This window comes from Sminthopsis crassicaudata, chromosome 4 (genome assembly GCF_048593235.1).
Source record: "Sminthopsis crassicaudata isolate SCR6 chromosome 4, ASM4859323v1, whole genome shotgun sequence".
In the NCBI taxonomy this organism is placed as follows: domain Eukaryota; kingdom Metazoa; phylum Chordata; class Mammalia; order Dasyuromorphia; family Dasyuridae; genus Sminthopsis; species Sminthopsis crassicaudata.
Genome location: NC_133620.1, coordinates 90,509,409 through 90,526,913, shown reverse-complemented (window position 1 = coordinate 90,526,913; position 17,505 = coordinate 90,509,409). Strand labels below are relative to the sequence as shown.

The 17,505-nt window shown below is 33.1% G+C and overlaps 1 protein-coding gene across 2 annotated transcripts in view; it reads right to left on the bottom strand.

Annotated features, from left to right (window-relative positions):
- Positions 1-236: 236 nt before the first annotated feature.
- The window catches only part of LOC141540987 (beta-1,3-galactosyltransferase 1-like), a 154,503-nt gene continuing 137,234 nt past the window's right edge, over positions 237-17,505 (bottom strand). The window contains exons 3-5 of one of the 2 annotated variants that reach the window (XR_012481618.1): positions 14,711-14,890; positions 4,474-4,542; positions 237-1,775 (exon numbers count right to left, since the gene is read on the bottom strand). Coding sequence is in view for 1 of the 2 variants with exons in the window: in XM_074264969.1 (XP_074121070.1) it covers positions 15,391-16,605 (1,215 nt within the window). In the remaining variant the exon portion in view is untranslated. Of the gene's footprint in view, positions 1,776-4,473; positions 4,543-14,710; positions 14,891-15,264; positions 16,750-17,505 lie in introns of those variants that run through there. The other variant, XM_074264969.1, reaches the window with a different exon arrangement.

The following is a 17,505-nucleotide window of genomic DNA, read 5'->3' as shown; positions in this document are numbered from 1 at the left end:
TAAATTAGGAAAACAAAGATTTAGTCTACATGTAAGATCTATGGGGAGAAGTAACTTCCTGAGTAAACAAGAGATATGAAGTACTATGAAATACAAACTACATATTAAAAAACAAAACTCGTTCAAACCAAACCAGTGCAACCAAGATTAGAAGGGAAGCAGAAAGCTAGGAAATAATTTTTACAGTTCAGAGATTAAAATTATCTCATCAACTAAAAAAGATTGAGACAGAGGTCTGAGCCAATGACACTTTATTAAAGGGTCCATGGTTTCCTCTAATGAAATGCACCTCCGATCTTCCTCATACTTTGAGGTGGCATTTCTTTTTAGGGCTATAATTTTAAAGGGTTACAGCAATACTAAATATAGAACTGTTATTTCAGTGTTTAACATATAATATATATGCTAAAATATGAATTCCTGCAGGAATATAGGTTGGGTGAAGGTATCAATTAGTGACCTAAATGGTTATAAGATGGTCAGTGGTCATACTATGGCCACTTGCTCTTATTGGACAAGTGATTTGTCTGGTGGTACAAAACTACTTGGGAGTACATTCCATGTAGTTGTGATCTCTGCTACACTGGACGTGGTCATGATGACAAGGGAAAATAAGAGTGGAGGGGATTTAGTTAACTTCCTATAGTTAATCAAGTGAACTTAGAAGCTGCAGCTCACACATCTGCGGACTTATATACAGAACTTTAATACGATTCTGTCAAATTGATTCTGATTGGAATAGAGTAAGCATCCAAATGAATTATTTCTATCAACAAGTGTCTATAATAAATACCTCATTTCTAAAATATGTAGAGAGCAAAATAAAATAAATATAAGCTATTCCTCAATAGATAAATGATCAGAGGATATGACCAATAAATTTTTGGAAGAAGAAATGAAAGCTGGCTATAGGAACATGAAGAAAAAATATAAATTGAAACTAGTCTGAGATAACCACTTAACACCTTTTAGATTGGCCAATGTGACAAAAAAAGAAAGTTATAAATGTTGGAGACGTGGGAAAATTGGGACACTAATGCACTATTAGAATTTTGAACTGATCCAACCATTCTGGGAAACAATTTGGAACTATGCCTAAAATATACCCAAACTTTGCATCACCTTTGACCCAATAATACACTATTGGGCAGTATCCCAATGAGATCATTATAAATGGAAAAGTACAAACGACTATTTTGAGTAGCCCTTTTCTTGGTAACAAGATATTAGAAATCAAGAGAATACATAAATTGTGGAATGGATGAATAAGTTATAAAATTTGAATGCAAAATAATACTATTGTGCTATAAGAAATGATTAACAAACAGATTTTAGAAAAACCTGTAAATAATTGTATAGATTGATGGAAAGCAAAATGAGCAAAACTAGGAAAACTTTGTGCACTATATCAGCAATATCGATTGATGATCCACTATGATTGACTTAGCTCTTCTCAGCAATATAGTGATCCAAGACAAGTATAAAGGACTTAAATTCAAATAAAGAATTGATGGACTCAGAATGCAGCTCAAAACATTTTCCCACTTGCTTTATTCTTTCTTGTATTTTCTTAATCCTTTTGATCTGTTTTTTTCTGTCACAATTATGACCAATATAGAAATAAGTTGTACTCTCCTTAATCACTGAATGGGTACAGTCTCAATCAAACTGAAACCAGTTAAAAACCTTAGCTTAACTAGGCCAAGATCTTTTATTTCATCCAGAGCCATTTCCAGTTGTCGTGATCCATATCTTGCCACTGGACCCAGATGGCTCTGTAAGGGAAAAAAGGCAGGTCACCTTGCACAGTTCTTCCACTCTTAAATTCAATCAACTTGCATGTCATTGCATCACCTCCCTGATGTCATGGTCCTCTTCAATAATGAAGGACAAACAACAACATGCATAAACTAGATCAAGTCACTTAACATCATTGGACAAGGGGAGAGGAGGGATGAAGGAAAGGAGAAAAACTTTAGATCTCAAAATACTGTAAAATTGAATGCAAAAAAAATATTTTTGTCATGTATTTGGGTAAAAATACTAGTACATTTTAAAAAGAGTAAAAAAGCCATACTTCAATAAAAGGATAATTGGAAACAGCAATATTATTCTGAATACTATAAATCCTTAAGTCAACTCTACAGAATGTTTGAAAGAATAGAATAGCCACTTTCAGAATAAGAACTGATAAGCAGAAATATGCAGAGTATAGTTTTACATATATTTTAAAATCTGGTTCAAATAGTGGATTTCTCTAGTGTAGGGTGAGGAAAAAGGAAGAGAGACATATGATAACTTAAAATATAATAAAATAAATTGAATTTAATTTTTTAAAAAGAAGTAAAACAGATTGTGGAGATGAGAGAAAGCCACTGGAGTTATTGAACGGAGTGATGTAGTCACTTCAGTACTTTAGAAATTTCAGTATAACATTGATGGATTATTCTTTATCCATCATTTCCCCTTAGCTATTCAGCAATAGGTACAGTTTATCTAGCCTTGCCCTTGTTAATGTTATCATCATGATTTCATATAACTTTGTATGCATTTAAAAACACTTTATGTAAAACAAGGCTATGAGGTAAGAAGCAGTTTAAATAGATAATGAATGTTAGAATAAAGTTTGAACATGTTTTTTAACTTTATATTCACTATTATTTCTTACCCACCCTTTTGTATTTGTAACATCAGTACTTATTAGGTGCCTAATAAATGCTTATTGAGTCACTGAAATTACTTAAATATTTATGTGTGTGCATGGACACAATAAAAAATATTCATATTTTTATGTTTTCTTAAGTTTTCCATCTTGTTTTCCTTCCTTGTTTTTTAGTTCCAGAGATTTTTAAGCAATGTTATTTTTAAGCAAAAGTTATCTAGGCTGTAGAAAGGATTCAGAGGAGATAGTTCCAATCTTGGATCTGCCTCTTATTAGCTGTTTGATTTTGAAAAGCATCTTAATTTCTTTTATTCGTAGTTCTTTCCAATCAATTGATCAATTAATAAGCATTTGTTAATATTTCTCTGCTACAATTTAGGTGCTGTGTTATGTTTTAGGAATACATAAGACAAAAATGAAAAACTACACAATATCTTATATTCTATATGAAAAACATGTACTCCCATAATTAAATTTTTAAAATTAAATATAAATGCAAATATGAAAGCTGCATACATTTATTCTTGGAGAATTAAAGGAAATTTTTACATTTTAAGGATGAGTGGCAATTTGATTTCACATACTCAGGTAGAGAATGTTCTATTTACCAAAATATTTCTTAACAAACAATACAAAATAAATACATTTAAGAAGTGAGATAAATGACTGATCTTAAGGAGTTTATATTATATTGAGGAATTATGCAAATATAAGGAAATAGTAAGCAAAGAAGGGAGTTGAGGGTGAAACATCACAAGGCTGCTGATATCTTTGTATATACGGGCCCTTTTCAGAAAGAATGGTTACCCTGATTTGATCCATATAAATGTTTAAAAAAAACGTAAAAACAAAAACAAAAACAAAAAACAAACAAACAAACAAACAAAAAAACAAAGCAGAGGCTGTGGCATGGACTGTATGCATAGTATGCAAGTAGTAACAGTAGCAAAGAAGATGGCCAAGGTGGATGGCAAATTCTATAGTAAAAAGTATGGGTTCATTTGGAGCAGGCTTGATATAGTAGGCTATTTGAAGTTGCTCTTACTAACCAATGAAAAACAACTTATTTTAGTTATATGTGAACTTCATTTGCTAGGAAATTCTCTTCTTGTTGGCACACTATTGGCAGAATACTTTCAAAAATCATCATCTGGGACTATCAATGAGAGGTTCTTTAGACTGAATTATCATGGGATATCTTATAAGAAAGCTTGGATAAACTTTCAAGATAACTATATGGATAAATATTATTTCTCCATATGATTAATTTTATTATAAATATAAACAAGAAAAATAAAATGTTCATTTTTTTTAAATTGGCAGTTTATTTTTATTTTTCTTAGTATATTTCTCAAGAATAATGTATTGGCTAAGTCCAATTTAGGTCTGAACCCAGTATGAGGGTACTCTACCTCCTCATAATACCTTCCCTTTAATGGCATCTCTCTTCTTACTCTAGCTAACTATGATTAATCTGTTAAAATCTTCCATGGATCTAATCTTCCAGTCAATGGATTATTCCAACCTCATGAAATATTTCCTTTCTCTTGCTTAATTGTGAGTTCCCCTAGGGAACTTGTCTTTCATATGCTGTTCCTAATTTATTTCATATTTACCATTCCTGGTGTCTATTGTATCCTTTTATTTTGTCAGTAAATTTTTTCCTTAAATAAGTCTACCTTTTGCCAAAGTAAGAATAAAAAGAATTATATGCTTTGTTTAATCAATTGGTGTGTGTGAGAGAGAGAATGAGTGTGTGCATGTGTGTGTATATGTGTGACTTCATAGTCATTGTGGATGCTTTAACCTACCTAGATAAAAAATAGGGCAATAGTCCTTAATTTTTCACGTCCAAAACCCCTTAGGCAATCTTGTGATTCCTAAAAAATTAAGAATAATGTTAAGTATATAAAATGAAATAGATTACAAAAGAAACAAATCATAGTGAATAAAATTATTAATTAAAAAAACAACAACAAATTCATAGTCCTTAAACAAAAGTGCCGGAACTAGAGCTTTCTCAGGAGATGAATTATTACCTCTCCCTTAGCTTGAACATCCACCTTAGAAAATCTGTAAACCTGATAAAAATAATAAGTAGTATTTATGTTATCTTTATGGTTTGCAATACCATAAACTTACAAACATTATATTATTTTATCCCTGTAATAACACTTGTGAAGTGCTATTGTTTTCTCATTTTACAGGATTAGAAAAGTGAGATTAAGTGAGACTTTTGGCAAGCTGCACAATAAATGTCCGAGGCTGGATTTGAATTTACATCTTCCTAAGTCAAGTACTATATCCACTGCACTATAATTTCTTAGTATTTAACTATGGCAAGAAAAGTTAAGAATTGAGTGCCTCCTATTATATCTATCTTTGTTGGGTGGCTCATTACAGTGAATTCATCTGTAAAGAAAGGACTAATTACATAATACTAGTTAGTATAGAAATCTTTCTCTATCCTTCCCACCTAGTGTAACAGAAAATATTAATGATATTTATTGCAAAGTTTTTAGGGAAAAAAAAAAACTAAATTATATAACAAAACAGAAGTAAAGCAGGTCATGTGATAAGACAACTAATAATAATGATCAAATTACGATAATGTCATTTTATCACAGAAAATGGATGATAACTTTCACTAAGAAAATTTTAGCTTCATTATTTTGCTCATACAAGTAAAATTAGAATTACACTGAAGAACAAAAGCTCCTAGAGTTATTTTTTTTTTGTTTGTTTGACTTTCATGAAAACATCTACCAATAAAACTTAATAGAGAACACTGAAATGAATAAAAAATACCAAATTTTTTGTTATTAATCAATTTATTAATTGGGCTAGGCAGCAATAAAATGGTTTCTCTTGCTAACCAAATGTAAAATGAAAACCCTGAAAAGTCTAAATAACCCTTCTGAAAAGGAATTCCAGTGACAAGTGAAAATCAACCCTGATTGATGGACATTTAATGAGGAGCTACTAATAGTGTTTAGCTCTTCCTGCTTAAAGCATGACTTGATCATGAGATTCAGTTACATTTAGCAAACTAGATAGGAGAAAATTCATCAGAATTCATTTTTTTTTTGGTTTTGTTTTGCTTTATTTTTTTTTCAAATTTTCAGATGAAGTTTTCTTCAATCTATAATTGAAATAGCCTCCTCAACAAATTGTTTTTTTTTTTTTCCTTTTTTTCTCCAAATGGTTGCTTAAGGTCCCAATTTAACTTTTTTTTTTTGAACTAAATAAATATTTATTGAGTATCTACTGTTTGCCAGGCACTACACTCATCATTAGAGATACAAAGAAAGATACAAGACAGTCCCTGCTCTCAAAGAGCTATCAATCTAATAGGAGAGGCAACATATAGCTAATTATTTACATAAAAGATAAATAGGAGATAATTAAGAGAAAAGATAATACCATGAAGGGGGAGTAAAATGTAAATTGTGAATCAGGAGATATGGATTCTAATTCTTCCTGAGAATTTTGTCATCTATATAATACAGGACAGTTCCTTAACTGTAGCTGTATTGTTTTTTAATTGTGTCCAACTTTTTGTAACCCCTTTTGAGGTTTTCTTGGGAGAGTCATTGGTGTGCTTTTCCATTTCCTCTCCATTCCATTTTATGATAATAACTAAGGCAAACAGGTGAATTGATTTGGCCAGGATCACCTAGCTGGTAAGTATCTGAGGCTAGATTTGAACAAAGAATATGAGTCTTCTTGATTCCTGAACTGGAATTTCTATTCATTGTGCCACCTAGCTGGTCTCTTCTAATTAATTACTCGGAGTCTATTTCTTCAATTGTAAATTAGGAATAATGGTAATAAATGTACACACACACACACACATATATATATATATATTTATATATATATATATGTATATTTATATGTACATATTTCTTTGTAGAATGTATATGTATGTTTATGTATTGTATATACAATATACTAAGACACACACATATGCATATGGTGCTATATACTACACACATATGTGTACATATATGTATATATGAACATATGCACATATACATATATGATACATATAGTATGTACATGTATCTATATTTAGTCTCTCTCTCTCTGTATATATATATATATATGTATATCCAATTTATTTCCTGAGATTATTGTAAAAAAAAACTTTTACCAACCTTAAGATGGTTTATAAATGTGAGCAGTTATTAGAATTTTTTTTAGGATTTATTAGAATTCACACATAATTCCATGGTCTCTAAAATTTACCTCATATCATTTGATTCATTGTAGATATAACAACTACTTGGACTTCAAACTAGAGCCTACTCTACTAACATACAAAAAAATATAAAGTATTAATTAGGACAAAAAGGCTAAGTAATTAACAAGAAAATATTGCACAATGGAATCATTCTCAGAAGGGCACTTCCTTCCATACACACACAGGCAGACATGCACCTTAACAAATGAATACCCTTTCTCCCCAGCCCTAATAAGGAAGAACTTAGGGATCTGAATAAATTCATAGAAAACCCATATATTGAAATAAGGTTAAATATAAGGCCCAGCACTGTTTGTGACTAGAAGACTTTGTTTTGGATATTCCTGAGTCAATCTGCTTCTTTAGTGAGACAACTCTACTTACTCATTCTTAGTTCCACATCTTACCATTCCATACATGGTGCAATAATTCACTTGTCACTTATCCCTGCCCTTCTGGCCCACATCTGTTCAGAAATCTGCCATTCTGGGACGTGCTATTTTGTTGCATCCCCTGAATCTCAGATCTGCTGCTGCTAGTAGCCTCAGCTCTACTTTGATGCTTTAGGAAATTATCATTGCTCTTTTAAAGCAAAAATTTCCAAGCAAATATGCCTTGAGACATTTTCAGGTGTGTTGTAAAGTTTTACAACAGTTGGAGCACACACACACACACACACACACACACACACACACACACACACACACACACACATACTATATTAGGTAGATATGAAACATTGTAGAGTTGCTCTACTTAATGAGATGTTCCTAGCCCTTACTTTTAGCTGAATTAAGACAACTGAATTTTATTCATTTTCCCTCTTTCCTTGGGGATGTAGGCAATCCTTCCACTGAATGTGTTTGAGACTGTAGGTAAACAATTTCCCACCTTTCCATTTGCTTTTCCAAATTCCATCAGGTCTCCAGGATTAAGAATGCAAATTGTCTCAGAGCTTCAATAAGTCTGAGGAAGGGATGAAAAGATAGAGTCAAAAATCAAAAGTGGGCTGTTCTTCTGCTGTTGCCTTTATGTAAAAGTCCATGTCCCCTTGATAATTATTATTCCACAAAAGTAGTTTTTTTAAAACTTTTTATTTTCAAAAAATATGCATGCATTGTTTTTTAACATTAACAGTTGCATAGCCTTGTGTTCCAAATTTTCCCCTCCTCCCCCCACCCTCTCTCCTAGATAGTAAGCAATCCAATATATACTATACAATATTCAATATATGTAAACATATTTATACAATTATTTTTTTATAATATTATCCCTTGTATTCATTTTTCCAAATTATCCCCCCTTCCCTCCACTCCCTCCCCCCCCATGACAGGTAATCCCATACATTTTACATGTGTTACAATATAACCTACATACAATATATGTGTGTAAATACCATTTTCTTGTTGCACATTAAGTATTAGATAACGAAGGTATAAGTAACCTGGGTAGATAGATAGTAGTGCTAACAATTTACATTCACTTCCCAGTGTTCTTTCTCTGGGTGTAGTTATTTCTGTCCATCATTGATCAACTGGAAGTGAGTTGCATCTTCTTTATGTTGAAGATATCCACTTCCATCAGAATACCTCTTCATACAGCATTGAAGTGTACAGCGATCTTCTGGTTCTGTTCATTTCACTCAGCATCAGTTGATGTCAGTCTCTCCAAGCCTCTCTGTATACCTCCTGCTGGTCATTTCTTACAGAGCAATAATATTCCATAACCTTCATATACCATAATTTACTCAACCATTCTCCAATTGATGGGCATCCATTCAACTTCCAGTTTCTAGCTACAACAAAAAGAGCTGCCACAAACATTTTGGCACATACAGGTCCCTTTCCGCTCTTTAGTATTTCTTTGGGATATAATCCCAATAGCAGCAATGCTGGGTCAAAGGGTATGCACAGTTTGTTAACTTTTGGGGCATGGCTCCAAATTGCTCTCCAGAATGGCTGGATTCTTTCACAACTCCACCAACAATGTATCAGTGTCCCAGTTTTCCCACATCCCCTCCAACATTCATCATTATTTTTTCCTGTCATCTCAGCCAATCTGGTATAGTGGTATCTCAGAGTTGTCTTAATTTGCATCTCTCTGATCAGTAGTGATTTGGAACACTCTTTCATATGAGTGGATATAGTTTCAATTTCTTCATCTGAGAATTGTCTGTTCATATCCTTTGACCATTTATCAATTGGAGAATGGTTCGGTTTCTTATAAATTAGGGTCAGTTCTCTATATATTTTGGAAATGAGACATTTGTCAGAACCTTTAACTTTAAAAATATTTTCCCAATTTGTTACTTCCCTTCTAATCTTGTTTGCATTAGTATTGTTTGTACAGAAACTTTTTAGTTTGATGTAATCAAAATCTTCTATTTTTGATCAATAATGATCTTTAGTTCTCCTCTGGTCATAAATTCCTTCCTCCTCCACAGGTCTGAGAGGTAGACTATTTTCTGTTTCTCTAATCTATTTGTTACGTCATTCTTTATGCCTAAATCATGGACCCATTTTGATCTTATCTTGGTATATGTTGATAAGTGTGGATACATATCTAATTTCTGCCATACTAATTTCTAGTTTTCCCAACAGTTTTTTCCAAATAATGAATTTTTATCCCTAATGTTGGTATCTTTGGGTTTGTCAAAGATTAGATTGCTATAGATGTACCCTTTTTTGTCCTTTGTATCTAATCTGTTCCACTGATCTAACGGGTCTATTTCCTAGCCAATACCAAATGATTTTGGTAACTGCTGCTATATAATATAGCTTTAGATCAGGTACACTTAGACCACCTTCCCCCTTCATTAGTTCCATTGCAATTCTCGACCTTTTATTCTTCCATATGAATTTTTTTGTTATTTTTTCTAGGTCATTAAAATAGCTTCTTGGAAGTCTGATTGATATAGCACTAAATAAATAGATTAGTTTGGGGAGTAATGTCATCTTTATTATCTTCGATCAGCCTATCCAAGAGCACTGAATGTCTTTCAAATTATTTAAATCTGACTTTATTTTTGTGGCAAGTGTTTTGTAATTTTTCTCATATAATTCCTGACTATTCTTTGGTAGATGGATTCCCTTATACTCTCAACATTTGTTTGGAATGGAATTTCTCTTTGTATCTCTTGCTGTTGCATTTTGTTGGAGATATATAAAAATGCTGAGGATTTATGTGGATTTATTTTGTATCCTGCCACTTTGCTAAAATTCTGAATTATTTCTAATAGCTTTTTTAGCAGAGTCTTTGGGGTTCTCTAAGTATACCATCATGTCACCTGCAAAGAGTGATAGTTTGATTTCCTCGTTTCCTACTTTAATTCCTTGAATCTCTTTCTCGGTTCTTATTGCCGAGGCAAGAGTTTCTAGTACTATATTGAATAGTAATGGTGATAGTGGGCAATCTTGTTTCACTCCTGATCTTATTGGGAAAGGTTGCAGTTTATTTCTATTGCATATTATGCTTACTGACGGTCTTAAATATATGCTCCTGATTATTCTAAGGAATAGTCCATTTATTCCTATACTCTCAAGAGTTTTTAGTAGGAATGGATGTCGGATTTTGTCAAATGCTTTTTCTGCATCTATTGAGATGATCATATGGTTTTTATTAATTTGATTATTAAGATGGTCAATTATACTAATAGTTTTCCTAATATTAAACCAGCCCTGCTTTCCTGGTATAAATCCTATTTTATCATAGTGTATTATGCTGGGGATGATTTTCTGAAGTCTTTTTGCTAATATCTTATTTAAGATTTTAGCATCAATATTCATTAAGGAAATTGGTCTATAATTTTCTTTCTCAGTTTTCGATCGACCTGGTTTATGTATCAGTACCATGTATGTGTCATAAAAAGAGTTTGATAGGACTCCTTCATCCCCTATTTTTTCAAATAGTTTATATAGCATTGGGGCTAATTGTTCTTTAAATGTTTGGTAGAATTCACATGTAAATCCATCTGGTCCTGGGGATTTTTTCCTGGGGAGTTGATTAATAACTTGTTCTATTTCTTTTTCTGAAATGGGACTATTTACACAATTTATCTCCTCCTCTGTTAATCTAGGAAGCCTATATTTTTGGAGGAAGTGATCCATTTCACTTAAGTTATCAAATTTATTGGCATAAAGTTGGGGAAAGTAACTCCTTACTATTTCTCTAATTTCCTCTTCATTGGTGGAAAGATCCCCCTTTTCATTTGTAAGACTAACAATTTGATCTTCCTCTTTCTTTTTTCTGATCAGATTTACCAAAGGTTTATCTATTTTATTGGCTTTTTCATAAAACCAACTCTTGGTTTTATTTATTAATTCAATAGTTTTTTTTTACTTTCAACATTATTGATTTCTCCCTTTAATTTTTGTATTTCAAGTTTAATTTTTGGTTGGGGGTTTTTAATTTGTTTTTTTCTAGCTTTTTAAGTTGCAAGCCCAATTCGTTAATCTTCTCTTTCTCTATTTTCTTCAAATAAGCCTCTAAAGATATAAAATTTCCCCTTATTACTGCTTTATCTGCATCCCACAGATTTTGGTATGATGTCTCATCATTGTCATTATCTTGGGTGAAATTATTAATTGTTTCTATAATTTGCTGTTTCACCCAGTCATTCTTTAAGATGAAATTATTCAGTTTCCAATTACTTTTTTGTCTATTTACCCCTAACTTTTTACTGAATGTAGTTTTTATTGCATTGTGATCTGAGAAGAAGGCATTTATTATTTCTACATTCCTACATTTAATTTTGAGATCTTTATGTCCTAATATATGGTCAATTTTTGTATAGGATCCATGAACTGCTGAGAAGAAAGTATATTCCTTTCTATTGCCATTCAGTTTTCTCCAAAGGTCTATCATACCTAGTTTTTCTAATGTTCTATTTAGTTTTTTAATTTCTTTCTTATTTGTTTTGTGGTTTGATTTGTCTAAATCTGAGAGTGCAAGGTTGAGATCTCCCATTATTATAGTTTTACTGTCTATTTCTTCTTGCAATTCTCTTAACTTTTCCTTTAGAAAGTTAGATGCTATACCACTTGGTGCATATATGTTTAGTATTGATATGGCTTCATTATTTATGCTACCTTTCAGCAGGATATAGTTTCCTTCCTTATCTTTTTTAACTAGATCAATTTCTGCTTTTGCTTGATCTGAGAAAAGGATAGCTACCCCTGCTTTTTTGGCTTTACCTGAAGCATAATAGATTCTGCTCCAACCTTTTACCTTTACTCTATATGTATCTCCCTGCTTTAAGTGTGTTTCCTGTAAACAACTTATTATAGGGTTCTTATTTTTGATCCAGTCTGCTATCTGTCTCCATTGGATGGGAGCGTTTATCCCATTCACATTTATAGTTAAAATTACTAATTCTGTATTTCCCGCCATCATATTATCCCCAGATTATGCTTTTTCCCTTTACCCAACCCGAACGCCTTCCCCTATATTTAATTTATAGACCCCACTTGTGACGCTCAGCCCTCCCTTATTTTTAGTATCCCTCCCCCCTCCCTCCACGTCCCTTCCCTTATTCTCCTTTTCCTTTTCCCTTTTCCTCCCCCCCCCCTTTTAATGAGGTGAGAGAGAATTCTCTGAAAAACAAATATGACAATTATTTACTCTTTGAGCCTTTTCTGATGGGAGTAAGATTCACATAATGTTTCTCCCCCTCCCTAAATTCCCTCAGATATGGTGTATTTTCTATGCCTCTTCCTGGGATGTAGTTTACCTCTTTTTATCATTCCTTCCCCTTTTTCTGAACCGACCTCCTTCCCTTTACTACCCCCCCTTTTTTCTTTTGTATCAGTAAAATCAAATTATCCATGTGTACTTTCTATATACCCACAACAGAGATATAGTTCTCACGGGTTCTGTGTACCTTTTTCTGTTTTTCTTCAGTCTTGTGGATGTAGATCAAATTTTTTGTTTAAGTCTGTTTTTTTTCTTAGAAACATATGGCATTCCTTTATTTCATTGAATGACCATCTTCTTCCATGGCAAAAGATGCTAAACTTAGCTGGGTAGTTTATTCTTGGTTGCAATCCTTTATCTTTTGCCTTATAGAATATCAGGTTCCAGGCCCTTCTATCTTTTAATGTGGAGGCAGCCAGATATTGTGTGACCCTTATTGTGGCAACTTGGTATTTAAATTGTTTTTTTTTTCTAGCTGTTTGCAAGATTTTCTCCTTTGTGTGGTAATTCTGCAGCTTAGCCACAATATTCCGTGGTGTTCTTTTTTTAGGGTCTATTTCAGAAGGAGTTCGATGATTTCTTTTGACATCTACTTTCCCTTCTGTTTCTATTATCTCTGGACAGTTCCCTTTGATAATTTCCTGTAAAATAGAATCTAGGCTCTTTTTTTGGCCATAGTTTTCAGAAGTCCAGTGATCTGAAGATTATCTCTCCTAGATCTTTTTTCCTGGGTTATAGATTTTTCCAGTAAATATTCGACGTTGTTCTCTAGCTTCTCATTTTTTTTTTTTTGTTTTGTTTTACTGATTCTTGGGTTCTCAATGAATCATTCATTTCTATTTGTTCCATCCTGAATTTTAAGGAGTTATTTTCTTATTTCACAGTTTTTAGTTCTTTTTGTAAATGCCCAATTTTGTTTTTAAATAAATTATTTTGCTTTATTGAATTTTTTCCATTTCCCTAATTTTTTTTGAGAATTATTTTCTTTTTCCAATTCAAAAATCCTATTTTTTGAGACTTTTTTATCTTTTCCAATTCAGAAATCCTACTTTCCTGTGATTTTTTAACCTTTTCTAATTCACAAATTTTGTTTCCCTGCATATCCTGTGAATTCTTTGTTTTTTCCAACTCCAATTTCAGAACGTTGTTATGCTCTATCATAGCTTCTCTTTCCTTTCCCCATTTTTCTTCAAACTCTCTTAATTTTTAAATAGTCTTTTCTAGGAGAGAATTATATGATGGGGGGCAGGAATCATTCTCCTTTAGGCTGTTATCTGCTGACTTTGTGCTATTAACTTCCTCGGGGTTGGATACCCGCTTTTTCTCTGTGTAGAAGGAATCTATAGTTTTCCTTTGCTTTTTACTCATATTTAAAAAATCTTTTGGGGTCTGTCCCTGGGGTAGGAAATTATTTATTTATTTCTTTACCAGCTTCCTCTCAGACCAGATAGATGCAGTGGCTCCTGCACCCGAGTTAAGAGAGAGCTCTGGGAGAGAGTTCCCCACCCCCTCCCTGGAAGCGCCTCAGAGGTGATTAGCACTGCTGTGCTTTCAGGGTGCTGTGTCCTAGCTACTTTCCTGAGGTTTGAGACTGAACAGTAAACACAACACAAAGCCCAGCCTATGCATTCTGGTGGGGCATGGATGTCAGCAGCAGGTGACGTGAAAAGCCCCTGCACTCAAACTGGAAGTGTCTGCTCTGAAACCATGGTCCCTAGTTCAAAGGTTCCGCTTCTCTGGGACTTCCGGGGCTGAGTTCCACAGCCTCCAGCCAAGCAAGGCATTATGAGTTACCACCCACTTTTCAATCTCTTAACTACCCCCAGGTGAAAGCCTGGACAGCCTAAGTTGGCCACAACCACAGTGCTGAGATCTGCTGAGTCATCCCCAGGATTGGGGAGGTTCTAGTGTCCAGCTTCTATTTTAAAGTGGCTTAATTTCTCTTCTGAACTGCTATTTTATAAGCAGAGAAGAGCTAACAGCCTGTGCCAAATTCCTCTATCTCAGTGGCTTCTCTGATTCCAGAGCCCTCCCCAGCGCTATCGGCACAGTGTGCCACCACCCAACTGTCTCTGCTGGCCTCTTTTTTTTTTCCTCCCCTGGGGACTAACCTATTCTGTTGAAACTCCAGATTCTCTTCAGCTGGTAAGTCGTGTTTCCAGTCCTTGTGGTTTCTATCAGTCCAGCGCTATTTTTGAGGCTGAATTTATCTAATTGGTAGTGACGGAAGAAAGGAGCTTACAGGATCACTTGTATCTTCTTTGCCATCTTGGCTCTGCCCCCTAATTTAACTTTTTAAAAAAAATATTTGTTCTTAGTTGAAAGTATTCCTTATGATAAACCTGGAAATTAACTTATCTTTGGAACTAAAAAGTAGAATGTTTGTTCTCAGTAAATCCACATTTGGTCATTTGCATCTTATTGGCATATGTGTATATCAAGTTAACTTTGCATCTTGTTTTGCCATCCATAATTCCAAACATATAAAAAAGGGGAAACCTCATATGAAATTGTATCCAAATCCAACATTTTTAATAAAGATGGGATCTCTATTGAATTTAAAACACTAAGTGAAAGGGAGGAGGAATAAACTTTGAAATAGCATTTACAACATGCTAGGTATTGTGCTAAGATCATTATAAAGATCTCGTCCCTTAAATGAACTAGTTAGGTACCCATTATTAAAATTCTTACCATTGGGCCTTTCACAGAAGTAATACAGATGGTATTATTTCATTAATTCTTGGGAGTTATGTACCAGGATGGTCAGTATTTTAAAATTCTACAAATGCTAAATAGAATTTCTTTGCTGACGACTGATTCTTCTGCTTGACTGGGAAAAATGGGTAAAGGGTGGAAGATTACCACTTGAAATTTGAGAACAATCATGTTTTTTCTTTTGTATTAGATTCCAAAAAGTAAGCAATTCATTGGGAGAAATATAATGGGATGTAATAATGTTGTTATAGACACAAGGATTAAAGGGAACTTTAAATGGATTAAATAATGAAATTCTTGGTGGTGATGACACCATGACTCCAATTTTCTGAAGGCAGAGACCCACATACACATCTTCCAAGTGTAATACTTTTACACTAAAAGATACCTTGTATATCATGGTAGCCAAACTTCCAGAGAACACATATCCAGTTCCAGAGCAAAAATCTGGGTAGATTTCTCCAGGGTATAGGTCAAGAGGCATATACCATTTGCTCTCAGTGTTCCTTATAGGATGGTATTTCCTCATAGGAAAACCAGTAAAATAATGATCTGAGGTTGATATTGTAGCTAATAGCTTTTGGATCAGGTATTTAGTATTAACAAACATATCAGAATCTGTTTTCATGACAAAATGTGCATTAGGACAATAAGAAGAAATCCATTTCATGCCCATCAAAACTTTGAGGGTCAGGTTATAATAGGTGTCTTGAAAGTCCTGTTGAATGATATCCCGATACATCCTACTTTCTTTCCTTATTTCTTCAGTAGAGCCTTGCTTTTGGACACCTAGCATAAATAAACGAACCACAGAAAATCCTGGTACCAGACTTTCATTCCCCCAGGTTTTTCTAATATTATCCCTTCTTAATTTTTCATGCTCTTTGGTACATATTAAAAACACCAGGAATGGAGCAGACTTTTTACATTTTTCTTCCTCCTGGATTAGAAACTTGTACGGCACAGGATCCTTGTACTTTCCCTCATTTTTTGAAGTTGTTTTGTTGGCATTCACATGGGACAGTGTGGTGAGTTGTGGATTCTGGATTGTAATATTTTCATGACTTTTAAGAAAGTGTTTTTCTCTTGTGGAAGCATGGAGCAAAGATATTCCCTGGAATGGAATCTTTGCTGAATTGAAGATCAGTTGCTTTGTGGCTATGATTGATGTTTTAGCAGTTTTTGGTGTGAAAAAGAAGTAACTAATCCCTGAGAAAATGACACTAATCAAGATACATAGTTTCACAGAGGGCCAAGAACACAATAGGCCTTTTTTCTCATGAGCCATGTTTCATAATTTCCAAATTTTCTTTGCCTAAATATGATTCATCAAAGGGGCTGCAGCTGAATCTCATCTACTTTTCCTTCTTTCTTAAGGAAGACAGCTGTCATTTTATGATGTTTCATTAATCTTTTGTAGCAAATTTTTCACCTGAGGGATGAAGCAAAACTATGATAAGGGACATAATGGAGATATTAAGCAATATCATACATGAGTATGTAGTTCAATTATTCTATTTAAATTTAAACAAAACATTTGTTTCCTAAAATGTCAATTATATATATATATATATATATATACATACATATATATATATACATACATATATATATAAACATAAATGTACATGTATATATTTTATATATTATCTTTTGTATGTGTTTATTTTTAAATCTTTAAAAATTATAACTACTTCCCAAATAACTTGAAGATGGTTATGAGTTGAAACCCAGTGTAAAATGTTGTGATAATAAGAAAAATGATTTATATAGAGCACATTAAGATGCTTTATATACTCTCTATATTAATGTTCTTTATAAAAATCATATAAAAAAGATGCTGTTATTGAATCTATTCTACAGATGAGGAAATTAAGGGTATTGTGGATTAAGCATTTAGCTTAAAAATGAGGAAATGGGTGGGTGGAGCAAATAATATGCTTGAGGAGCAAGCATATCAGGAGCAAGTAATAAAACCATGCAACCAAAGAAGTTGTTAGGGGGAAATTCAAAATGCTTATATACTATTTTCTATGGAAAAGACAAATTACAATTTTTAAATGATTTGATGAATAAAAGTGATAAATTAATACTACTCAAGTGAATGAACTGGAAGCACAATTTTAAAAATTTGAAATCCAATAAATATCAACTAAATTCAAAAGTAGAAATCCAGAACATTAAAGAT